General features: G+C 42.9%; 1 protein-coding gene across 6 annotated transcripts in view; it reads right to left on the reverse strand.

The window, feature by feature from the left end:
• MCTP1 (multiple C2 and transmembrane domain containing 1) overlaps positions 1-25325 on the reverse strand; it is a 173884-nt gene extending 148559 nt beyond the window's left edge. For 2 of the 6 annotated variants that reach the window (XM_053408005.1, XM_053408003.1), the window contains exon 1: positions 24104-25323. In XM_053408005.1, coding sequence (XP_053263980.1) covers positions 24104-24844 — 741 coding nt within the window. In that variant the 5' untranslated portion in view covers positions 24845-25323. Of the gene's footprint in view, positions 1-24103 lie in introns of all 6 variants that reach the window. The other 4 variants (XM_053408007.1, XM_053408006.1, XM_053408001.1 and 1 more) reach the window with 3 other exon arrangements.
• Between the last annotated feature and the right edge of the window lie 2074 nt (positions 25326-27399).

A 27399-nucleotide genomic window follows, 5' to 3' on the forward strand; every position in this document is an offset into this window, starting at 1 on the left:
TGGAAAGTTGCCCCAGGCAACTAATGCCTGTGGGAAGCATGTGGAATCCCTGAGCTGTTCTCCCAAGTCCTCAGGACATTCTCACCTGACTGAGTCTGTGCTTGTCACTGGCCTAGCCTGCCTTGTCCTCTTGCCTAGTCACATTCTCTCACTCAACACTGGCGGTAGCACTGGGAAAGGCCCCTGGGCAAGTAAATAGATAGAGGTAGCCAGGCGGTGCATTCCAGGAAGTGTGCATGTGTTGTTCTCCTCCTATAATGTATGCAGGTGCCACCATCGCCACTGTCCCGTTACTCCAACATGGTAAAGTGTGTTTTTAGTGGGACAGCATGCAGATGTCAGGTCCAGCCATGAGCAAGCTGTGCTGAACTGTTGGAAGTAGCCTAGTGCAAGGTGTCTTGCGCTAGCCCAGCCATTTCCCAATCTCAATTTGGCCCCTGAGAACTACATGTGAAGTACTTTTGCATATTGAATTCTAATGATGAAGGATACATACAAGAGCCTTTCTTCTTTTTTTACATGTAAACAGCCTCCACTAGAATCTTGTAAAGTTTATGGCCAGGCAAAACAGTTTTTGGTAAACTAACGGATAAACAGTGATCATCAATTTTATAATGCTATCCTAGTTTATCAAGTTAGAAGCTTTAATCATGTTGCATTTTGGGATGGTTCTGAAGAGTCAAAGGAAGCAAGAAGAAGCCTCACATATTTATGGAAATCTGAGACCAGTCTCTTAGAGCAGGGGTCAGCAAACTTTTTCAGCAGGGGGCCGGTCCGCTGTCTCTCACACCTTGGGGGGGGGGGGGCGGACTATATTTTGAAAAAAAATATGAACGAATTCCTATGCCCCACAAATAACCCAGAGGTGCATTTTAAATAAAAGGACACATGCTACTCATGTAAAAACACACTGATTCCCGGACTGTCCACAGGCTGGATTTAGAAGGCGATTGGGCCGGATCCGCCCCCTGGGCCTCAGTTTGCCTACCCATGTCTTAGAGTGGCTTAGAACTTCCATTTGAAGAAAAAGTCTAGTCACTTTAGACCAGCAAGCCTATGGTAGAAATAGGATCAAAGTGACAAAGTGTATTGGAGACAAAACCCAAAATTCTGCTTCCTGAGTAGGGATTCCAAATCCCAGACACCTAGGGTACACCAGAATATAGGGCTTTGTCTCACAATGTACACACAGTATACATGTACTTTGATAAGGGAACCTAAAGTTACTTTTTAACAAATTTAGAAGTTACCTATTGTTACAGCCTCTAGGTAATGTACAACTTATTACAGAACCTAACAGAACAGCATAATCATATAGCTGATCAGTAGAACGTAACATTCTATGCAATAATTTCTTTTTAATAATTAATGTTCCAAAGCACTCCTTAAGAGAAATGAGAAAAGTCTTTGCTGACACTGAAATGACATTAGATGAGCACCAAGACAAGTTTCTTTGGAGAGAATATTACACAGATGGGGGGGCATCACTGAGAAGGCTTTCTCTCCTCTTGCCAGCTTTCACACCTCAGAAGGCACTGGCACATGGAGGAGAGTCTCTTACAGCAACCTTAAGGCCTGGGTAGATGCATATGCGAAAGAGATGTTCTGCCGGGTACTTGGGCCTCAGGCCAGGCAGGGCTTTATAGGGTTATGCAAGGAATAGCATAATGCAATCAGAGTGCACAGTTCCTGTTAACAGCTTAGCTGCCATATTCTGCACCAGCTGAAGTTTCTGGACTATTCTCAAAGGCAGCCCATGTACAGTACATTGCAGTCATCAAACTACAGTGGTACCTCAAGTTACAGACGCTTCAGGTTACAGATGATTCAGGTCAGAGACTCCCCAGAAGTAGTACCTCGGGTTAAGAATTTGTTTCAGGATGAGAACAGAAATCGTGTGGACCTCCAGAACAAATTAAGTTCTTAACCCAAGGTACCACTGTAGAAGGTTACCAGTGCATAGACCACAGAAGCTCAGAATTTCCCCCCCACCATAAACTCTATTTATTGAAGCTATTTGTACAATTGCAATTTTACAAACGGTACAATACTTGCACCTCACCTTTGTACAATCTAGTCTTCAGTGCTTTTTATTGCCCCTCAAATCCCACCCTCATCCTGCCCAACCTTGGCTCCTGCTTGGACATTAAGGTAAGAGGGAACACTGGTCCTCTGAGAGATTTTCAATACTGGAAAAAGAGATAGCCATCACCTCCAGCAACCACTCAAGTTTCTGCTAGTGGTGCCAAGGCCACTCAGCATCTGCAATGGTGAGTAGGTTTACTTCTCACCATTTGTTGTCTCCCCAGTATAATGCTTTATTTTTCACCAACAGGAATGGGCAATAGTCATCAACAGAATATTCTGCAACATGTGATTGTGGGTCCCCATTTCATTGACCTGCTTTCGGTTTTCTGCCCTCCAATTTAAAATATCCAGGGATAGACTTATCATAATGCAAGAGTACAATTTGCTTGGCTCCAGAGGGAATACAATGTAGAATTCACAATGAATGAAGGAAAATCACTTTGTAGATAGGCAATGGTATAAGCAGCAAGAACTATTTCAGGACAGTCAGGTCCCTTGCACATTGAATTTAGTACTAACCAAAGTTACTATCTGTCCTGATAATTATACTTTTTATTTTCTTTTTAAAAGCTATTCACACAATTACTAATTATGTTATTATTTATTCAGAATACCTGTCTTCCATTTTATATTCAAGGGAGGCTCTCAAAGCATCCCTAGTTTTACGATTAGTGGATTGGCCATCTTTAACCTAGTTTGCTTGGCAATTCTTAATGTCTGCATCTCAAATTTTATGTATTTGCTGCAAATGACTAATCAAAATATTAAGTTTCAGAACTGTGACCAAAGACATTCAAATGACATGCTACTAAATTCATGAGTTTCCAGCCGTGGGTTATTTTAGAAGATGACTAATTACTTTGTGTAATCACAGAATGTTCGTCAAAGATTAACTATATACAAAGTTTCTAAGCAATTTGTTCATTTGTGACAACTGCAAAATACAAAACTCAGAATTGTTTTCTTTACTCAGTAGTATTGTTTTCTTTGTTAAAAATAGAATCTACTGAAAGGAAAACAAATGCTGAAGTTAAGTGAGTAAGAATAGCATGGTGATTTGCAGCTGAGGACAACTAAGTATGATTAACAGTTTGCCACCAAAACATCCATCAGTGTTTAAATTAATATCTGTTCTTAAATTAGAGGACCTACTGTTCTGTTAAGCATGCACAAAATATCTACCGTATTTTTTGCTCTATAAGACTCACTTTTCCCCTCCTAAAAAGTAAGGGGAAATGTGTGTGCGTCTTATGGAGCAAATGCAGGCTGTGCAGCTATCACAGCAGCCAGAACAGCAAGAGGGATTGCTGCTTTCACTGCGCAGCGATCCCTCTTGCTGTTGTGGCTTCTGGGATTCAGAATATTTTTTTTCTTGTTTTCCTCCTCCAAAAACTAGTTGCGTCTTGTGGTCTGGTGCGTCTTATAGAGCGAAAAATACGGTAAGTATGAAAATCGCTTAAGGGCTTAACTTTTTTAAAAGAGTGAATGATTTTTAAAAATGCATTTCTTCAAAACCCATTAATAAATCAGAGCATATCACAATAAAGCATGTGAAGACTACACTTAAGCCTGTAAGTCAGGATATTAAAGATGTTAAGGAATCAGGTGCAAATTGCATCAAGATAAAGCAAAGACAGCTGGAAGACCAGGGTTCAAATCCCCCATTCAGCCATGAAGCTCACTGGGTGATCTTGGGCCAGTCACTCATTCTCAGCCTAACCTACCTCACAGGGTTGTTGTGAGGATAAAAGGGGGGGCTATGTGCACTACCTTGGGCTCTTTAGAGGAAAGATGGGCTATAAATGCAATTAAATACACACACACACACACACACACACACACACACACAAATTGTAATTTACTGAATAGCTATGACAACTGAACTCACTATTATTTTTATTTTAATTTATTACCCACCCTTTACTGTAAGATCCCAGGGCAGGTTACAGCATTAAAACATTAAAAATAATTTAAAACAACCCGTGCCAGTACTGGCATGCACCTTTCTCCTGCAGAAATCCATTGTCATTACTTAAGTAGACTTTAATAATAAATCAAATCTGACATAAAAATTTCATATTTAGTGGATGCCACACAAAACTGGAATACTCAGCAGGATGGGCCTCAAGGAGTTACCGTATTGAGATATAACATTAAACTGTCTAGGAGCATCTACTGCAAGAGCAATGCAAAAGAGTTCAATAATTAGAAATCTAGAACAATTTCTTTTCACGCACTTTTAAGTACTCACTTTATTACTAATCTGCAACACTAGTAAGGCAGACTAAAGTACACAAAACATGTTTACTTCTACAGAATACTGTGCTGTGAACACAGGACCACTAATCCCTTTCTGCAATGACTAAACTACAGGATCAAAAGTTCTGTCACTATTAAAAGGTAACCAAGCAGACTTTGAAGGACTGTCAATTGCAAACAGCAACACGTACCTTCACAAAATTTCTGGAAAAACTCAGAGAGGAGAGAGAGATGTACCTTGTCTTGGAAATACTTATAGAGCAGAGAGAATGGTTATGCATTTGTTGTTGTTGTTAGGACAAAAAAATAATAATGAACTAGCTAATTACAGAAAATTTTTGTTTGATAAGCAAAGACTTACAAACGACCACAAATAAGTAAATACTAGATAGCTTGAGGGGTTTTCCTCTCAGGTGTGGCAAAAGATGTACAGTACTTGTATACCTCTCAACGTTTCCTACAACCACATTTGCCTTGAACTTCCTTCTCCCCCCCCCCCACTGCTTAAAATGTTGCTATTTTAATCTTTTTGCTGCCTTCCAATCTTAAAGTCAGCTTTAGACACACCGATTCTCTCAATCATTTTCCGTCCAATAAAAATCTATTTCTGAAGTACATTTTTACTGCAATACACCATCTAAGGAAGACAAAAAGAAAATGTCACATGGATCAATGAACTTCAAAAAGGTTTGACATTTCAGGCTAATGCCATCCAAAATCCTTTCAAAACTTGTCTATCTCCAATAGTCATTAGCTTTCCATCATCTCTTTGCCAGTTCGAGGAAATGTAAACCTTGTGATTAGCTGGAATAGAACTACCCTCTCTAGTGGCACACTGAAACATTTATATCCCATAATTTCTCTGGGGAAAACTTGAGGTGCCTTAAATGGTTCTCCCACTTTGCTATTTATTCTGGTCAGGGTCACTGTGAGCTTAGGCTGAGACAGAGAGACCACCCCAAGGTCATCTGAGCTACATGCCTACATAGAGACCTGGGGCTCCCCAGTTCTAGCTCAACTCTAACCACTACACCATGCTCTTATTATTAGGAGTGTACCATAAGAATTTTAGCCTAATTAGGTCCTGGTCCCCCTCTGCCCAGTGGTGTGAGCCAATGAGAAGCAAATAAGAACAGATTTGCCTATACCATGATCTCTGCTTGGGCCTGCAGGAGAATACAGTGGTACCTCGGGTTACATACGCTTCAGGTTACAGACTCCACTAACCCAGAAATAGTGCTTCAGGTTAAGAACTTTGCTTCAGGATGAGAACAGAAATTGTGCTCCGGCGGCGTGGCAGCAGAAGGCCCCATTAGCTAAAGTGGTGCTTCAGGTTAAGAACAGTTTCAGGTTAAGTACGGACCTCCGGAACGAATTAAGTACTTAACCCGAGGTACCACTGTACTATGGGTGCAATAGGAGACAGAGGAGGTAGAAGCCTTTATAAGACTTCCCCATTCTAGAGTTCAGGGACATTTTACCCCACGGGATCCCCACCTGCCCACCCTCGGGTTAGACCCTTAACTGTGCAGTTTGGATAGCTGGTTGACAGGGCCGGAAATTATTTTTCTCTCGCAACTTACTGGCCCGTGATTGGGATTTTCCCCCACCTTTCCCTCAGTAAAAATTATGGATTTCTTTGTTAGGTGGAAGATTTTTTGGGGGGCAAAAATGGCATTGGGCTGGATCAACATAGTAAAAGGGGAGCCCTTAAGGAGCCTGAGGGGGAATTGGCCATGGAACCCCCAAGCTCGGGTTGGGGTCTCTGCCTGGCTGAAATTCTCATCCCAGTTGCCCAGTAAGACCTTGCCAGCTTGACTTGCACCACAACAAGGTTTAGCATGGGCTGATTCCCGTGGAATGGGTTTGTCTCAGTCCAACCCAGTGGATTCTATTCCACCAGCATTGGGTAGTTGAATGATGAACTGATCCTGGCCCTACAGCCATGCCAACCCCTATCTTGCTGGCTGTCAGTCAATGAAGATTTGGCCTAATTTCATCTGCTGCCCTTCACATCATGCACCTACCAGAGGAAGATAAAAACAGTATCCAGATATTTGGGACTAATAATAATAATAATAATAATAATAATAATTTATTATTTATACCCCGCCCATCTGGCTGAGTTTCCCCAGCCACTCTGGGCGGCTAATTCTGAAGTAGCACAGTATTGGAACTTTAAAGCAGAAAGACCATTTGAGTAGACATTTTGTTGGAGTCCATGCAACCACAAGAACCACAAGTATTTCTGAGACAATTCTCTTGAGATAGATTCCTATCTGACCAATAGGTAAGTACCGTATTTTTCGCCCCATAGGACGCACCGGCCCATAGGACACACCAAGTTTTTTGGGGGGCAAATAAAGAAAAAAAATTTATTCCCCCCCCCCAGGCGCTTGTGGGGCTGGCAGCGGGGAGGAGCGCACTTCTCCCCGCCGCCCGCCTTCAGACCAGGTCCAGGGACAGCGGGAAGACCTGCTGCGCCTCCCCACTGCCCCCGGAGCTTGCGGGGCTGGCGGCAGGGAGAAGCACGCGTCTCCCCGCCCTCAGCCTCCAAACCACATTGGGAAACAGCGGGATGGCGGCGTTCCGCCTCCCCGCTGTCCTCCAACCTTGTGGGGCTGGCGCTGGGGCTCTCCTGAAGCCTGGAGAGTGAGAGGGATCGGTGCGCACCGACCCCTCTCACTCTCCAGGCTTCAGCGAAGGCCTGCATTCGCCCCATAGGACGCACACACATTTCCCCTTCATTTTTGGAGGGGAAAAAGTGCGTCCTATAGGGCGAAAAATACGGTAGCTGCAGTTCAAGGCGGGTGATGAATAAAGATTCAGGCCAATTATATAGCCTTAAGAGGCTAATTCACCCTTAATACTGGTAGATAACCCTTTTAAGCACTCAGAGTTTGGAACTCTTAACAGTTCATTTAATGTTTGCATTCTGTAATTTATATTAGTTTATAGAGAACCATATGCCAAAGAATGAGTGTACACAGGAGGGAACACACACAACTCCACTGATTTCAGAGGCCTTCTCCACTGTTTGCAATCTGAAAACCACATAACTTTTTTTTCTCTTTTTTTTTGCAGGATGGGATGACATTTTTATTATGCCATTAACAGCATTCAGGAGGAATTTAAAAACATTCATGTTCACCCAGGCATTCAACGGCTGTAATATACTGTTCCTGGAAGCCTTGAAATTATTAGCTGTTCTAACGTGACTATTTTCAAATGTTCTTGTGTTTAAAATGTTTTATTTATATGTCTTATTTGTTGTTTGCTAGATGTCAACAACAACAACAACAACGAGTAGTAACCCCTTCTGAAGGGATGAAAGCTGCCAAATTACAGGCAAATAAGTAGAGGGATTTTGTGCAATGAGGCTTCCAAGTTTGCTTGTTTTTCATTTTTAAATCCACAAGGGATACCTTACCCTCTCTTTGACTTTGTGTGTACTTTTCATTATTGTGACATAAGACACAGAGGTGCACCCTAGGTAAGTTCACTACAAAAGTTCAGAAACATAGCCGCACTCAATGTTTGAGTGAAAAACACTGAGGATTTTTTTCTGTTGAAAATTGCCAGTGTTTTGGAAAGTAAAGAGCTTAAGAAGATAGAAGCAAGACCTGGACATCCAGCATTGAAAGGAGGTCCCAAGCATTTCACTAGGAGTGAACGGATTAGACTATTTCCCGCCTATATCAATTTTGCACGTTCATTTGTAAGTTTCATTTATAATTTGGTTGCCTTGTTCCTGTTTCTAAATTAAATCTGAGGGTTTTTTAACAGAAACATTATTTAAGCCTTTTTAAATAGCATTTTATAATAAAACACATATTTTCTCTCATTGTAATCATTTAAAAAACATTTTGACCTAAAATATATATTGTGCATTTTCCTACATTTTTTAGCCAAGAGTAGTACAACAAAAATTGAAGTAGTATGAAATCTGAACGATAATGGTGTTTTGGTTCACAAATTAGTTCAGGAGGTCAGTATGCACACCAGTGTTGACAGATAACAAATTTCTCACACATAGATATTGTTAGGTAGGTTACTGTCATTGCCTACATTAATATAAGATGTTATTTTAGAGGAGAGCTATCAAAACAAGCAGCACTGCTGCCATGGTTTCTTTTATAGTTGAATACCCCATGAAAATCATATCCATTTTTATTCTAATTCATACATACTCTTCCAACCAGTTAATGTTGACACTTAACACACACTTTCAGTAATCCACTTAATGTTATTAGAGAGAGGAGCAAATGCCATTAAGAGTGTGAATTATTAAAGCTTAGCGCAACTACTAAGAAAGGATGACCCACTTACCAGAGCATGCATGTTCTACACTTCCACACAGCATCTAGGACTTCAGCAGTAAATAAACACTGAGAACAGAATGGAAATAGCAAAGGCTAAAAGTTGAGGGCAAAGTTCCAGCATCAGTGTTTGGAAAGATTAGTGTCAATGCCCTTAGAATGCAACAGTGACTTTCAAATATCTTAATGGAAACAGTAAGATACTGCAGAAAAGATGATCACAGAAGGAACAAGATTACAGATGTGCAACACAACAGTAGCAATATACATATGTAAAAAAGGAGAAGTGAAGGTATGTGAACACAGCTTCCTCTGCCACAGTAATTTTCACAATGTGGTTTTGTCTTTTCAGCAACAGGAACTGCTACAGCAGAAACAGTCAAAACCAACTGTGCTAAGAGTTCTTGCTTTGCAAATGCACAAAACTTCTTTTTAGATTACAGTCCAATTGTTCCCACTGAGCAACTTTCTTACTTATTTATTACAGCCGCTGAAAAGAGAGAATCCCTGGACTAGGAAATTTAAATTCATATACCGATAGGAGGGGGAAACACTTTAAATTCATAATTTTGATGCTTCCTTCTGTAGTCAGAACTGTGATATGGGGAATATAAATAGAACAATCAAAAGAGATATGAAGGGCAGGAGGAACAATGTTTTAATTCACAATGGCTGCAATGTGTTGAGAGCTGAAAGCAGCAATATACTGGGAAAGACAGACTAAAGCCAGAAGTTTAACTAATTAATTAATAATAATAATAATAATAATAATAATAATAATAATAAGCTGGAGTGAAAAATGAAAATGAAAGTACTAAAAAGACTGCATAATTATAGTAGTCTCTAAAGGACCAAGAAAGTATTAAATGTGAAAGTCTTGAAACTGCGGTGAAAGGCCAACAAGGAGATGGTAAGAGGAACCTGCTTAGACATGAAGCTGCAAAGTCTGGATGTGGCCATGGAGAAGGCCCTTGTCCCAACGAAATATCTGACTTGAAACTGACAAGAGCCTTTGCAGAGCTCTGTTTAGGTATTCATTTAATTGCATATAAACATAAGAGGGGGTCAACGAAAAGCTGCCAAACCCCATCTCCTTTATCCCATCTACAGCTCTCCATTAGTTTGGGGGAGAAGGAAGTGGTGAAGTTCTACTCAGGGAAGGTCCTTTTGATAAGTTCCCCCTATTTTCCCTGCCATAATCTGGGCACTGGTTATGAACCTCTAATTAGCACAGTAGAAGAAGGGGAGGGTGATGTGCTTCCGTACACTCTGTTCCCCCTCCTCACTTGAAAACTGGAACATGAGTCTATAGAGCTGGCAGATTGGGCCATCTGGAAGCGCCTTGAATCTCCCGTTTCCCTTCTGACGCAGCATCCCTAGAAGCATAGCTAGCTGCACACTAACACAAAAATGCAGGAAAGATTTGTAGCAGAAGAGGTGGAGGGGCAGGAGAGGCTGTTTACTTCAACTGCATAATTCATATTCAAAACAAAACAGCACCAGACACACAGTAACTTAGAACACACCACTGTGTTTCCCCTACTCATTGTATTCCTTATGCTCTCTCTATATCCAGGGATCTAATGTGGCTTTGAAAGGTCCATACAGTGTATTTTTGCACTTAAGCTCCAGCACTGGAAACACAATTTATTCAGCAGACTTTGTATTTTAGGAGACTAAACGTGAGAAGATAGCACTTATATTTCTTTTAAAATTTCCTGTCACAAAGGCACAAACATGATGGGAACAAGTCCCTCATTTGTCATCTTTGCTGCAATTCCATGTGTACGTTATGTGCAGGCTGCTTGACAGCTTCTGCAGTTGTGAAAGCAAACTGCCATATGGCTAGTCAACTACAGAGGGCACCTTGGGATTTAGTTTGGTTAAGGGCCAACTGTTCGCTTCCCTTTGTATTCCCCCCCCCCCAATTGAAATTCTATTCCCAAAATATATTCCTTGCAAATACAGACACACATAAATACTGAAACATTGCAGTTATACTAACTGCATTTGCTCTCTTTCACAAGAAATCACACCCTGCAGTGCTGGGCTGGTACAATACAATTGCCACCTCTATAGCTATTTATTCAGCTGTGAAGACAAATTTCAAAGTAAAAAAAGCCCCAGGGTCTCCTGTGTAGAATTCGATGCAGAGCACTATTAAGAGTTGTACTGTGAAGAATCATTGGGTCCCCTGTAAATCTGTTCCAACTGAGCAAACCTGTAACAAAGTGGGAGGCAGTCTTTAGCCTGCCTGTTTCATTGAAAGAAAATATTTCAGATCTTGTGCTTTGTGGCAGAATTTTATTTTATTTCTGACCCCTTCTCATCCAAGGTTTTCTCCCACCCCCCAAGCAAGTTCACTCCAAGTTTTCATTTTCCTTTTAAATTGCACTGCTTGTTTGGAATTAGCAATAGCAGTGTTCTTATAAGGGAAGATAATCTCCAAATGCAATGAACCCTTTCCTATACATGAAGACCGATCCCATGGCCTGCAGAACATGTGTGTATAGCACATATGTAGGAGCAAGGATTGAGAGATTTTATCTACAATCAGCAGTTTCTTAATTCTTCAAAGAGGCAATTTCTATCCCTAAATGAAGGCTAGAATAAAGCAGAGAAGGTTAATATAGTAGCGACACAGACACTCAGGAGCTTGTCTGATAACATTATGGTTCCCTAAGGCAAATCCTATCAATACAGGTGACTCCCCAGTTACGTGGGGGTTACATTCCAGGCCCCCGTGTGCATAAGTGAAATTTGTGTAAGTGGGGAATAGCCTCTAAACGCCTGGTTTTACCTGCTCTTCAGCTATCTCCCCTGCACTCTCTCCAATGCAGACCAAAATATCCAGAGTTGAAGCTACAGGGCCAGCTGCAGGCTGGAGGACATACAGGAAAGCGGCTGTGGAGGCTGCGCTACCCGCAAGTCAGCTGTTATGTGGGGAGGCTGAGCAAGAGGGAGGCTGAGCAGCCTAAACCAACTCCTGCTGAACCTCTGGTCTCTTCAGCACTGAATAAATTCAGCGACTTTACATACGCTTTTCACTTGGCCAGCTACTGCAGAGTTAACTCACTTGCTGCTAACATTTCACCTATAAATAAAAATAGACCACAGGTTGCTGGTACCACTGACATTTGTATTCTCAATGAACATTGTTCTTGACACATAGCAAGCCTATTAATAAACTGCTGACTGTGTATTTCTGATTTAGAAAGCCTTTGAAATCCAGACATGTAATGTTGTTGAAGGCCTTTTTGAATAGTGGCTCTATATAAGCAGTAAATTACCCTGTACAAAAATGAGTCAGCCAAGTGACTGATAAACCAGTTTTAAGAGAGGGACTGGCTAACTAAAAGCAAACTAGGTATTACTTGTAATGCATCAGTACCAGCATACGCCCTCTTCAAGTATCAAGCACAATTTTATGGGGAAAGAATGGATAGCCCTTGTGTACCTATGTCTCTAAGCAGCTTGATTTTTTTATTTTTAAGAAAGCAGAAGGTTGGCTTCTGAACATCTTGTCAATGGTACCAACACACCATTTTCAGAATACATGTCAGTCCCAAAAGCTTCCCCAAGCCAAGGCTTTCCCCCTCAACACATTTTTGATAGTTTATATGCCACTCTTCATTTAAAACAAATCCAGTGCAGATTAAATCAGCAAGATATGCAGCATCTGCTAAAGAATGGTATGTGCTTTAAGAATGCTCCGTCACAACCCCATAAAATGGAATCACTGAATAAGAAAGCAGAGATAAATTAGCACACATGTATATATCTATATCTATATATTTACTTTTCTTGGCTTGTCTTCTAAATGATTGCACCTGAGTTTCTTTCCAAAAAGCACCAAACAAATTACCATGAATCACTAGTCCAGGAATTCAGTACATCTTGCTGCACTCAGCAGCCAAAGTAATTATTATAGATCTACCTGTACATGAACATCTTACACTGTCAAAGGTACATTCGCCCAGTAATTCTACTGCTGCAAATGTGAGCGGCAAAGCCATAACTGTAAGTAACTCTCTCATATGTAATTCAGTTAAAAAGGCATGCAGTATTTCTTTTGATCTATATATGGAAAGTGGCTGGGGTTGTTTTTTTTCCTGTTGAAAATAATACCATATGCTTTCCTTGCTGGTCTCAATCCAAGAAAATGGATAAGGAGCTTGAAGTGCAAATTGCTAAAGTGGAAATTGCTAAACAAGCAGAAGATAAGATCTCAAGTGCAACTCACTGATACACAGGATGGGGGCAGGGAGAGAGAGTCTCTGCAGTAGCATCTGGCTAGACTAATTTCCTTGGGGAGGCAAATACCTATATTGCAGTTAGAAGTCAGTGTTCAGAAGGATGGCAGTACCAAAAAGAGACCACTCCTAAAATAAGGTTATCTGCAGTGTGAAAAACCTGTGTTTTTATAATCAAGTAATTATAAACCAAGTGTCAGAAAACATGGACAATATATTTACTGCATATACTATGAGGATCTCATCCTGACACCCAGGAGTGGCTGGACTGGATAACAACTTGAGCCTCTGACTTGTTTGTTACATCCCCCCAGCATGGGGCACCGCAAATAAGGCTAAGGCTTGTACTGTCTCAGTTAGTGCTGGTGTTTGCTTGGTTAAAGATAAAAACCGAGTATAAATAGGTGAATTATCTGGATGGCAAGATCCAGGTTTGGGACAAGTGCTCTTTTGTGAGAGAACCCAAGCAGAGATTTAAAATCACAAACATGCAGCAAAGTCAAATGCAAAAATATAGGCTGTTTAACCTTTAAAATATCCCCTTCTAAGTTGCTTCCAAAGTTCCCCTCTTCCCTTAACATAGAAAGAGACCATACACTGGTAAGCTAAAATTGGTTTACTTACAAACCAAGGTCAGATTTATGTGCTTTTCCATATAGCAGTTAAGAACGCATAGTCAGTAAAACACATGTTCCAAAAGTGATAAATGTTTCAAAATTATTTGTATAGAAACACAAGGATAGCTTGCTTAAGCCATGGGGTCTTAGTTTGGAGTGACCATCTTAAGACCTCCTTATTGGTACAGTTCACATGGTGGAATGAGAAGAACAAAGGCTTGATAACCATCCTTCTCAAGTTGAGGTAGAATGTCCTGGCAGCACAGCTTACTCTATGGTCTTAACCCCTTCTTGCATTAGCTGTAAGCATGTTGGTTATATGAGGCTGCTAATCCAACAGTTAGAGTTTCGCTAAAGAATTTCTATCTTAAATATTGACACTTATTATTTTGAAAAGAAATCTAAGGCTGCAAACACATGAACATTTATTTGAGAGTAAGTTCCATTCTTCAATGTAACATGCATAGGGTTACACTGTAAATCCACGAAGCATAATAAAAGTCTGAAGATCTTCAGAGCAACTGTCATTACAGAGCCACCTCAATGTCCAACGAACACCAGGGTTGACAACTCCACAGCAAGGGATGCAGCTTCAAAACAGAAACCACAACAGCAACTGCCTAGAAAACAGGGACTGCTTTTTCTTTCTAAATTCCAAAAGATGAATGAAGTCACCTTCACAGTTCATTATTCTGGTGTTTTACAGGCAGCAGCTCACCTCATTCCCTGCACCCAACTACTGAAAGCAATGTGAGAGAAAAGTTCTTCCCCAACCCACTCCTGGGGCAGACTTCTACACATCCTCCTCCGATTTTCCAAGAAGTCAGGAAGAGAGGAAGCTATGTATCTATTATTGACATTTCAGGGCTCACTAGGTAAAGGTACCCCTGATCATTAGGTCCAGTCACGGACGACTCGAGGGTTGCATGTTCATCTCGCTCTATAGGCTTTGTCTTTGTCCGCAGACAGCTTCCGGGTCATGTGGCCAGCATGACTAAGCCGCTTCTGGCGAACCAGAGCAGCACACGGAAATGCCATTTACCTTCCTGCCGGAGCGGTACCTATTTATCTACTTGCACTTTGACGTGCTTTCAAAATGCTAGGTTGGCAGGAGCTGGGACCAAACAACGGGAGCTCACCCTGTTGCAGGGATTCAAACCGCCAACCTTCTGATCGGCAAGCCCAAGGGCTCAGTGGTTTAGACCACAGCACCAACAGTGTCCCTCTCGAGGCTCACTAGTAAGAGGAAATTAAGACCCAAGTTTCCTCGGTCCTGATTATCTACAGTGAAATTCAGATATGCACCATGTAAGCTGAATATAATGTGTGTTACCATTTAGACAGGAGAATACTGCAGGGTTCTTATATGGACTTCCTTCTCCACCCCTGAAGCCAGAGCAGCTCTCAGCAAAAAAAGGAAGAAAAAGAAATTATTTCTAAAAGGAACCAAATACACTGAACTTTTCACATAAAATTATACATCATCACTGACCTACCATCAAAGAGGATGAAAGCTTGCAATATACTGAAAATAAAATCCAATAAAAATGGTCCCAAAGGAGAAGCAATATTGAAAGTAAAAAGATTAGCTTCTCTTTGCACCTTACAAAGGACTGATGATTATGGGAAACAATGTGTGCTAGGAGCCAAAGTAAATTGGTTTTATGCTCTAGATTCAACCAAATGCCACAATGAAAGCTGGGAAGGCAGAATAAATTTAAGGTAGGAAAAAGATCAGGCCACCCCAGTGTATTCCCCCTCCCCCATCAACAGCTTTCTATTTGCATCAGACACACCACTTTTGTGGCTCACACTGGGCCAGAAGCATAAAGCACAACTGGAATCATAGAATCGTAGAGCTGGAAGGCTCCTTGAGGATCATTCTAGCCCAACCTGAATGATGGAAAGCAGTTGTGTGCTTTAAGTTCACAAGCTCTCTCTCCACTGCAAGGAATTACACCTAGGCAGTTGTTCATGGCTCCCATTTACATATACCACAGATTCACTTGCAACATCTGAGAAATGCCTCAAGGAGAATCAAGAATCTGCATCCAGAAGATTTTCTAAAGAAACAACAATGACAGCACAGTGGATTATACAAATATTAGCCAGAGTGTGGTCAAAGGGTAACCGTAGTCTACTACAGAATCCTTGTGAAAGCATGTCAGATTGCTCTTCTGCAGCACAGGAGCAAGTGGAGCAATACATTTTGCTCCCCTGTTCTCTTATATCATTCCCCCCCCCCAACAAGTCCTATTGATTTCAGAGGGAAATGGATACCTCAGACTTAGTGTGATGCTTTAGCAATTTCACAAATTTATATCCTGCAAAATGAAGCAGGCACCTTCTAGATGAAATCCAATACGAAAGTTACAAAAATCACTGCTCTGGTTATTGCTACTCATTGTTCTTTTGTCCTGTGTCATTACAGTTAATAACCCTGCTTCAGACAGATGCAGTTAGACAGGTCTTTCATAAGTAAAATGAAAGCTATTTATTAATTGATTTCCTGTAAAATTTAAGCAAAGGAAACATTTTAAATGAATAAATGCCCTAAAGCAAAATGCAGCCAAGAAAGAAATATATTTTAAGAACAAACGTTTGGCACAGGGATTTTTTTATCTTAATTCTCCCCCCCCCCAGCATATTATCACGAAGAACCAAATTGAATATTACGTTTCCAATGTGGCACTATAATTGGATCATTTTATAAAATAATGGTATGGACAGAATAAAAAGGAACCTGTAGACAGGACTTTTTATAATGCAGCATAACATAATTAGTTAAAGCAATCTGTTCAGAACTGCAGCTATCACTCTCTCTAATAACCAAAACAAGTGATTGAGTGCCAATAGGAACAGAGCCAAAAATACAGGGTCATTGTGAAACAAGAGGAAGATATCAGCATGATCAGGGGAACCATGTATGCAAACGTAAAAAAAAAAAAAAAATGTTTCAGCATCTAAGGAGAAAGTCCATCCAAAAACATTCCAGTGAGGCTTGAACATCCTCAGCAGCCACAGATTGTCAAACATCAGTTGGAAAAGAAAAATGGAAATCCAGGTCTGAGCTCTTTACGGCTTATATAACAAGGGCTGGGGAACCTTTTCATCCCAGGGGCTGCATTGTTTCTTGGTTGACCATATGAGGCTGCAGGTCAGTGGTGGACATGGACAAAACAAAAATGGGCACAACTACTCCCCCAACCCAACATAAAAATTACTTGTTTCCCCTTGTTTCCACTCTTCTATGCTTCTTCTCTCCAATGACAACCCAGGAAAAGAGCTATCATTAGTTTCAAACATGACATGGGAAGAGCATTGCTGCCAAAGGCAATGATACCAACACAATGGATCAGGGTTGGCGGGCCACTTGGAAAGGCTTAACAGGCCAGATCAGCCCCATAAAGTGAAGAAGAAGAAGAGAAGAGTTTGGATTTGACATCCCGCTTTATCACTACCCGAAGGAGTCTCAAAGCGGCTAACATTCTTTCCTTTCCTCCCCCACAACAAACACTCCATGAGGTGAGTGGGGCTGAGAGACTTCAGAGAAGTGTGACTAGCCCAAGGTCACCCAGCATCTGCATGTGGAGGAGCAGGGAATCGAACACAGTTCACCAGATTACGAGTCTACCACTCTTAACCACTACACCACACTGGCTCCCACACCTGACTTTTAGTATCTTAGAAGAGAGCCTGAGCAACAATGGCTATGCTCTACATTCACTGTCAAGAGGCAGTAATCGAAGGTGGGCAGAGTGCCGTTGTGCTCAGGTCCTGCTTGCAGGCTTCCCACAAAATAGAAATAGAGTCACACTGAAGCAAGAAAGATATCTCATTTAAGCCTCCAAAAACAAACCCCGCAAAATTAGTCACAGGGGGCACCAAATCTGACTACAGAAGTAGTGTTGGGGGAAGCTGTTTACTTCACCACCGTTTTCCCCAACTAAATCCTACGCCATTTAGCTTAACTGCCCCTCCCCACCAACCTTTGTTTCTGCCATGTAAGAGAATATTCCTGGAAAGAATGTGATATATATATATTAGTCAAACACATTAGTCATGTACAGAACACAGCAAGTTTCGCACTGCAGTCCTATATCTGGAAGTAAACTACACTGAACTCAATGGGACTTCTGAGTAGAGGACTGCACTGTATCCGCTGATTGGCAGGCTGTCAGTTTCAGAACTACGTGCTGATTTTAAATGAGCTAGAAAGGCACATCTACTTGCAATGAAATGAGTGTTCGTGAGAAAATCTATTTATAGCTGTAACATTTTGTATGCAACATTTCACCACACTGACAAGGATCCCTGAAGAACATCCTGAAAAATACCATCATGTTCACAATTTGTTTCAGAATTCACTCTCCAAGTGTTTCATTAAGACTGAATTTCCTATGGTAGGTTAATCATGTTGGGTGGGCTTTTACTTTTTTTAAAAAAAAACCTCTTGGCAAATTCTTAGTTTGACAAAAATATGCATGTGCAAAAGTGAAAATTTGATGTGCAACATGCTCAGATTCAAGATCTTTCAGCTTATTGTCTCCTGTTACTGGAGCTCTACCTCCTAGCGGTTCCCTTGATTGCCATACGAAATACGCTACTTAACTATCCTTTTCCATGCAACTGATTACCTCCTTTGTGTTATCTAATATCTTAGGTCATGTCAACACATGCAGCAATATGGTGAGGTGAAATTCTGAGGTGATGGATTAAATTGCATCCCTTCCAAGTGCTGGTGAAGGTTTATACTCTTAAATTTTCCTGTACAAAGAAGAAATTCCATACAAATAGTCAACTACCACAATAAACAGAGAGCTAGTATACAACCACTTACTACAAATTAAAGTTCATACAAGTATCAAAATACACAAAAGTTTAAACATGCACCCCATATAAAAACAACCTTTCTGCCTTCTATATGGCACAAAAACATCTATTGGCGATGCTAATATTCTACATCAGGAATGCGAAACCTACAACCCTGCAGAAGTTGATGGACTCCCATGTCCTATAAGCTCAAGTCTGCATGACCAATAGTCAGGGATTACAAGAGTGGTAGCATCGTGAAGGCCACAGGATCCACATTTGAAGGAATGCATAACTCAGCCTCACTCTGGTGGTGCAATCCACACTGTCAACTCAGAAATCTTCTGTCTCATTCCACTGAATGCGTCGATCATAGCATGTCAACCTTGAGCACATGGCAAGGGTATTATGTAATTTTCTGCCGTGGGCTACATTAAGGGCCTAAGAGACAACACTAACAATAGTGACAAATTGAATGAAGATTGAAAGGCCAAAAATACATACATATAGAGAGACACTGTGTGTGTGTGTGTGTGTGTGTGTGTGTGTGTGTGTGGTGGGTGTGTGTGTGTGTTAAAATCACAGGCAACAGAAAATGAAGACTACCCCCTAATAGCCCAGTTGGTAGAGCATGATGCTCTTAATCTCAGAGTGCTGAAGAAGCAAACTCTGGAACCTCTATAGCAATTTACATTGGAGAGGAAACTGTTTTGATTTCTTTGCCCAAGTCCCTGAGGGGGAAAGGCTGGCATGCATCATTAAGCATGGGTGGTAAAGACTCTTTGGGATTGGAAGGTCAGGTAGGGGCTTAAGAGATCCTTGCTAAATCATCAGTTTCCAATCCTTGCCACACACAGTCTGTAAATAAAGGATTTCTCTCCTAGGGAGGGGTGGGAATATTCCATCCAAGGCACTACATGAGATTAATTTGTTCAGCACCCACAACTCAGAAGATTGGTTCCCAGTAAGTATTAGATCTTGGTGTACATTATCCCACTTTCTCCTCCCAGGAAGCAAGCCAATAACCCTTAAGTATGCTGACTTCCCCTTGTGATACTGAAGGTGGTATTATAGTTACATCCAGCTCTTCTTCTAAATGGAGCACAGAGCAGAACAGATGTGTGCATCTGAATACCAGTTGCTGGGGAGCACAAATGGGGAGAACACTGTTCCTCTCATGGCCATAGAAGTCCCGCCTGCAGAACATCTGGTTAGTCACTGTGAGTCTAGAATGCGTAACTGGGTGGACCTTTGCTCTGAACCACTAAGGCTCTTTTAGCATTATTAAGATACTGAACTGAGGCAACAAGGGGGGGGGGATGCCAAAACACATCTGAGAGATTTGCCCTTCTGCATATGCTAAGAATCCAATTCTCTCCTTAAGTCAGTCATTTTCCATTACATTCACACTCACACACAGTAATGTTTAAGTAGGCAATGGTTTGAGTGCACACACAATTAGGGATGCTAAAAAGCTCATGTAAGCTACTTTTTCTGTAAGGAGCTCAAATTAGATAGGCGTATAACAATGATATTCAAAATTCATCCACTATGCTTCCTGGATGGAGATAATTTAATGCCAAGGGCAATAACAAGAAGAAAGTGAAGGATAATACTCAAAAGCAAGTCTGCCAGCGAAAGATTCTCTGCCACAGGAATGGTACACCTCAGGGGAGGTGGAACAACCTATCACCCTGAGCTACAAACTTCTTCTCTCCCAGGCTATACAACTCAAATGCAGACTTATAATGAAGGAAGCGTGCAGGTGGGGTCTTCAGATCATGATGTACAATCCTAAGGTTGCAAATGCAACTTCCAGAAATAGTGCCACACAGATATGTTCTATTCCTGACCAATGCATTTTTTTTCTTATTCGTTGCCCCACTCACTTTCAATGCGTAGATCAAATTATTGAATTCTGGGGAGTAAAATCAGGTGATGAACCAAGCCATGTTCCTCAGCTATTTTGCCACACACAGTTCAAAATCAAGAATTGAGCACCTGCAGAGTTCTTGCCCCTGCCTCATCCATTTCCATGACCACTAGCAGCCAAACCTATTTGATTTGTATAGCTGTAGGTAAAGGTAAAGGGACCCCTGACCATTAGGTCCAGTCACGGATGACTCTGGGGTTGCGGCGCTCATCTCACTTTATTGGCTGAGGGAGCCGGCGTACAGCTTCTGGGTCATGTGGCCAGGATGACTAAGCTGCTTCTAGTGAACCTGAGCAGCGCACGGAAACGTCGTTTACCTTCCCACCGGAGTGGTACCTATTACCTACTTGCACTTCATGCTTTCGAACTGCTAGGTTGGCAGGAGCAGGGACCGAGCAACAGGAGCTCACCCCATCGTGGAGATTCGAACCTTCGATCGGCAAATTGAAGGTTTACTGAAGCCAAGGGAAAAACACAAATGTATACAAAGTTGTTGCCTAAGATTATCTCTCACTTTTTCTATTTTAGAGTCTAGAGACCTCGGAAGCTTGCTCCTTGAAGTTCAACTCCCATTGTTTTGACAGTGCCCTAAAGAGCTTCCAAGACACAATGCTTTGCAAGGATTTTATGTATTCAGCTATCAAGCTTTCTCCAAGAAAAAAGAAGTATGTGCACAGATGGAGCTAGTCTAATTGATTTTTGTAACCACATAGGCATTAAGAGTAAACAAAAGTAGTAATAAATTATGCTCAAGAGAACAGCAAGAGTGGATTCCAGAAGACAGATTATGCAACTAGTGCCATTTGTTTAGAATTGTACCCTTTATCAGGGCATAATTATGCCAAGCAAGGTGGTCAAAGGATTTCCCCCCCAAAGACAACTGCAAAAACAACATTGATTTCTCATAATCCTTCTAATGAGCTTCAGCTTTTCCATCATACGAACCTACCATAATGTGCCTTCCCATTGATACTATGCTTCCAGGACAAACTAAATTAAATGCACATAAACACCACCTATTTTTTACAACTGTTTCATCTTTAATCTTGTGTTTAGAGTGGAATTTCTAAAATCTAAAGAGAAGTGTTAAATGTATATGTACGGTTTAAGAAACCAACTCTGCAGCATAGATAATATGATGTAGCAAAGTAAAGGATGTTGTCTTATGCACACTTGCCTAGAAGCAAGCTCCATTTCAATCAACAGAGCTAACTTCCAAGTTAATGTGCTAAGAATTAGAGCATGAGTAATAATGCTTTCAGACAGCAGCCCTCCAATTGCTACTTGAAGCATTCCAACTGACCATGAGAATCTTGTTGACATCAAGAGTTAATGGATTAAGTCTATACTTCAGAAACATATAGTTTATTATACATATTTTTAGGGGAGTTGCTGAGCTTTATGCTGTTTTAGTTTATTTTATCTTGCTTTTAGAGATTTGAATGGATGGGTAGTGTACAAATTTAGTGACAACTACAGCAAATAGTCTAAAAAGGAAATATCACAGATTTTAGTGTTACTTGTACATGTTACTGTGCACATAAGGTTAACAATACACTTAATTTCCAAGGCATTGTGACCAATTAAGCAGGTCCTAGACCAGGATTTCCAACGTTAACTTTTATTAATTCTTTATATGAAACACAGGGTTGAAATCCACTCCGGGGTATAGTTTTCATTGCAAAAAAATATCATGGTTCTTCTAATCTATTGACACCTGCATAGTAATAAACAACGTACCCATAGTTCAGCCACTTACTGACAGTTTTCTTTCTGCAAAGAACCACATGGGGCAAAAGACATTACAAGGCAACCAAATTAATCTTAAAAATGGAGGGGGGTAAGGTGGCGTTTTTTAAAAAAATCCATGTAAGTTAGCATATTGGAGTAAAAATTTTCCATGTGATTTTTCTAACAAAAGCCAACCCAAAGAAACAGATTTGTCTTTCTTCTAACACACCACTCATTGGTTTATTTCAGGACATTTTACCCACCCCCACCCAGAATACATCTAAGTTTGACTCATGCTTTTTCAAGCAAAAAGTGATGGAGGGAAGCAGGTTAATCGCATGTTTACTCAGAAGTAAATCCTATTGAGTTCAGAAGGTCTTACTCTTAAAGCGCACATGTATCACTGCCACAATATTTTTTCATGACCTGACAGTTTATAAATACTTGTAGTTATAAATAAAATAAGATACAATGAAAGTCGGGGGGGGGGATTACCCAAATACGACTGTCATTTTTTTCCTTTATGAAGGTTAAGAATATTGTTGGCATTTAAGTGGATATAATCCAAATTGGGAGGGGGGAGAGGCAGATGTCTCTCAGAGGTAGTGAAGGTAGTACTCCTTCTGGTTTGTGCACATTTTCTGTTTAGCTAAGGAATATTTAACCTATGGAGTACAAATATCTCCTTTTAAAAGAAATCATCTCATCTTCAAAATATTTATATATGTCGTTTCTAAAAGGGGATTGATTGCACAAGTGGATGGAACAAGTAGCCTTGCGGCTGTCTCAAAATACTGACACTACAAATTACTTTGCACATCATGCTGTTAATGTAGCTGCATGTAAATATCAGAGTAAGTCTATATGCACTCAATATCTCACACCAATCTCACAGTAAGCATGAATGAAATAAGTTACCTGCACAGAAGCAGCACTGGTTCTCTGCATGTGTCCTGCCTGAGCCATCATTTCTTCATTCAGATTTAGACATCAATCTTATTCAGAGCTTATTTGCTGACAAAGGCAGCATATAGGGTGGGAAAATCCAAATGCTGCAACCACTGCAAATATTCCCAACTCTAATTTACACTCTGTATCTCTCTACTGTCAGATGTTATGCATACAGGCTAACTGCACTCCAGTAAACACACATGCAGATTACTTCAATGTCAAGACCAGTTTCTAGTGTTCAAACCTGCTGTTTAAGAAAACAAGCCAACTGCACATTCTTATGTGTACAGGTGTTAACACCTTTCACCTGCCTGGACCTTCCTACATAACCAAGTGTAAAACATTTTCTGCAGAATTAAAGAACACCTGAACCAAAATTCCTCCACCCCCACCCCCCCGCCCAAAATGAAAACTTTGCTAAGAAAATGTTGCCAAGTGATCTTGGTGAAGATACCACAGAGCTACTGGGGGGGAGCAAACTAGTGCTCAAAGTTGCTATTTTACAGGGCAAATGTGTGCAGGGGTTTTTCAGAAAAAGCTGAACATCCAGCAAGCTACCCAAATATGTAAAGGTGAATTGCTCCTAAGTTAACACCTAGTCCTTGGCCAAGGGTGTACACTTCTTGATACATCGAGAAATTGTGGCTGGAGCAACCGCCACCAATGCACTCCTCTCCTCAAAAAAGAAAAACATTGACTCTCGTAGTCCTTGCCAAACCTTGCCACATTCACACACACTGGCCCCTAGTTTGCCTACTTTGTATGATTATGTAATACAAAACTACAACTACCTGTACACCTTTGAGTATGGATACCAATCCATGGCCAACTTAGGCCAAAGTTTCCTGCGTTCCATCTAGTACTGTCATGGAAGTCCCCAGTCAGGTACTCCGGCCTATGCATGCAAGGAGCAACAACTGAATTCTTTGTCCTTTCCCCATCACATTTAAAGTGAAACACAAATCCGGGTTCGGACACGAAGCACATGAACCTTTTAACCCTTTCCTGACCCTCACGAGTCGGGGGGAAGTTGCCAAAACAAAACCCTCTGCCTCCCATACCGAAGGGGAAAACCCCCAGCATCCACGCAAGCAGCGGTGAGCCAAACGTCGCCCCCTCCCCTCCCCTCCCGGGACTCACCGCGGGGCTGCCGCTGCCCTCCCTGGCTCTGGCCTTGCCCTTGGTGGGCGACTCCTGCAGCAGCTGCTCCAAGCACGCGGTGCCCGGCAGGGAGGAGCTCTTCTGGTGGGACAGGTGCGCCCCCGGCCGGGGCGGCGGCGGGGGAAGCTCCTCCCCCTTCTCGGCTTGCGGGGGGCCATCCCCGCCGCGCCCCCTGTCGGCTCGGGCGGGGGCAGCCGGCGACGGGCAGAGCGAAGACGACGCCGAGGAGGAGGCGGCGCGCGCGTCGTCGGGGCGGCGGCCCTGAGGCGACGGCGGCTGCCCCCTGCCCTGGTGGTGGTGGTGGTGGTGGTGCAGGATGTGCTCCCTCAGGCGGCGCAGCGCCGAGCCGGCCTCGCTGCTCACGGCCTCCAGGGGCTCCGCCGAGGAGCAGCAGAGGTTGGGCTGGGACGACGAGAAGACGCGGTCCAGCACGTGCTTCCTGCGCCTGAAGCCGCTCCACTTGACGGCGCCGCCGCTCAGCAAATCCCCCTTGGCCGCCGCCGGCTGTCCAGGCGGCTGCTGCTGCTCGGCTCGAGCGCGAGGAAGCGACGGCGAGGTCTCCGCACTGCGGCGCTCGGCGGCTTCCGCTTTGCCGCCTTTGCTCTTGCCGCCCAGCTGCAGGTTTCTCCACAGCCGGGCCTGGAAGGAGGAGGACGAGGAGGAGGAGGACGCCGGCTCGGGGTCGCTGGGCTTGTCCGCCGCTGCTGCCTCAGGCTCCATAACCGCCGCCTCCTCCTCGTCTCTTGGCCGCCGCCTCCTCCCGCTTCTCCACAAACGCCACCACCGCCGGCGTCTACTGCTGCGGAGGCAACAGCAGCAGAGCCCGGTGGAGCCTGGAGGCTTCAATCCAGGCCGGCCGAAGGAAGAGGCTGTGCGCTGGCCGCCTCAGCCCCGCGATAGGCGGCTACCTCAGCGGCGTGCCCCGGCTGCAGCTCAGTCTAGGTGCACCACCCGCAGGGTGGCAGCCGCGAGTGGGCGCGAAAGAGGAGGAGGAGGAGGAGGAAGCAGCAGCCGTCGTCGTCGCGTGAGGCGTCGCAAGCGAGCAAGGAACGCGCCTCCACCGAACTTTGTGTCTCGCGCGCCGGACTTTTCTCGCCCTCCTCGCAGCTGCTAAGTCACACGGACCGCGCAGGCTCGTGCCGGCTGACTGACGGGGCGGGGGTGGGGGAGGGTGATTAGATTAATGACAGACACGTGCGCGCTCGCTGGAGGCAGCTGGCCAAAAAGTGGGGGGGGTGGAGGAAGGAGGCGGGGAGGAGGATGATCGCGGCGACGGGTCAGCGTGGAAGATGGGCGGTCTGCAGAGCTCAGCCTTCACGGAGGTGCAAGAAGAAGAGGAGGAAGGCTCCGGGGCGGGATCAAGAGGTGCTGGGTGCAGATAAGGGGCACAAGAGACGCTGGTTTGTACTGGCCCGTAGACGAAGGATGCATATGGAATGAGATAACCGGGAGACAAGGCAGACACGCACAACTCATGCTAGCCCACAAGCCAAGTTAGAGGTTAGAAGGGGGGGGGATGAAAAGGGGGGCGTGAATATCGCCTCCAGGTGAAGAGGCATTTCCTTTTTATCCTGTCTCTTTGACAATTTCATTGGCTCCTAGAAGCTCCACTGGAGGCATTGGACAGGGTACCCTGCAAAAGAAAGGTGGGGAGGAGAAGGTGGGTTGGGGTCTACTGGTAGTAGATCTCTGGCTGATCTGTAAGGGATTTGCTATATTTTTTTAGTTGTTTTTTAAAAAAAGTAGATTCCACAAGCCTGAGCGCTGCACAATACCAGTACACTAGTCTGGCCCAACTTTCTTTTACTGCTGGACGTGAAGGACAATATTGTGTCCCTCTCTCGCTCTCATATATATACATATATACACACAAATACAGCCAACCAGGTTGCCTGGTGAACCTTAGGGTATGTTCACATTAGCAGCTTAAAACACAGCAAGGTCATTCTCCCCCTGCCCCGCATTTCATGCCACATTTGCACAGTGCAGTTCACCTGAGAGAGGGGCCTTTGTGATGTCTTCGTTTGACCCACATGACCTTTTTGGTTGCCCCACCCCTGCAACCTCCCAAATCTTATTTGTGATGCTGTGATCTACACATAGGGACTCATCTTCACGTGTGCAATGGCGATCTCAAAAGTTCACAATTGGTTTGAAGGGAAAACACATCAAGCAACAGTATTTGTCAATAAACTACAGGACTGGTATGGATTGTGGCTGAAGTTGTGTGAATGTGGCTTCAAAAACTAGCAGTAGGAGCACATAGTATGCAGAGTAAGTAGTACTGTGAACATACCCTTCTGAGGGCAGTAAGGTAGCTGAGAGGGTCAGGGCACACTATGTTTTATGTTCTGAACTGCCCTGAGATCTTTGGATGAAGGGCAACATATAAATTTAATATCAAATAATAATAATATGATGTTGCAAACACAGCTGCTCTGGCCACCAACATTTTGTTGCCATTCATTTGCCGCTCCACCTGGTTCCTGCGCTCTTTACCCACTCAAACAGCTGCTCCTATGCAACAGTGTGCATCGCATGAGTATAGCAACATGTGCACACACAATGCATGCCGGAGCACATGGCCTGAGCAGGTTTACCAGTCTGCCTGCTTACTTAGTTGGGAGTGTTCCCCAATGGCACTGATTGCAATGCATTGGTAGAAGGTGATTAGACAACACAGACAGGCTGCAAAGGATAGCAAGATGCAAGAACCAGCACTGCTGGGGCACCAGGTTGGGAGGATGGGAACAGCTCAAGAGGAATGGCCAGGGGAATCAACACCCCTCTGTCTCTGTGGCCCGACACATGCATTTTACTCTGCCTAATGATAGGGCCAGTCCTCAGAAACATTGCTCTGCAAGTGGTGTTTTGACAACCCAAAGCAGGTCCACTGGAGCCAGGTAATTTTCAACAACCTTTGCTGTAGCAACTAAGCAAAAGCTGCCCTCTGGATCCCATATTGGATCCTGTACCATGTTGGATAGCAGGATCCTGTACCTTATTGGATAGCAGGCACAGTTTATTTCAGTACTCTGACCAAGAGAAAAGTTGGGCATCCTAGACAGAGCATTGGACTATTACTGCAGAAATCAGAGATCAAATCATGCAGATTTTTATATGTATTTTTAAAAACCCAATTCAATGGGGAAACGGGATGGAATTCTGATAATTGCCCCACCCTCACTTTGTATTTTATATATATAGATATAGATATATAGATATTGTTTCTAATCACAATGTTGAAATAGCATGCAGTCGGTCCCTCATCACTG

The sequence above is a fragment of the Podarcis raffonei genome, chromosome 11, assembly GCF_027172205.1.
Source record: "Podarcis raffonei isolate rPodRaf1 chromosome 11, rPodRaf1.pri, whole genome shotgun sequence".
In the NCBI taxonomy this organism is placed as follows: domain Eukaryota; kingdom Metazoa; phylum Chordata; class Lepidosauria; order Squamata; family Lacertidae; genus Podarcis; species Podarcis raffonei.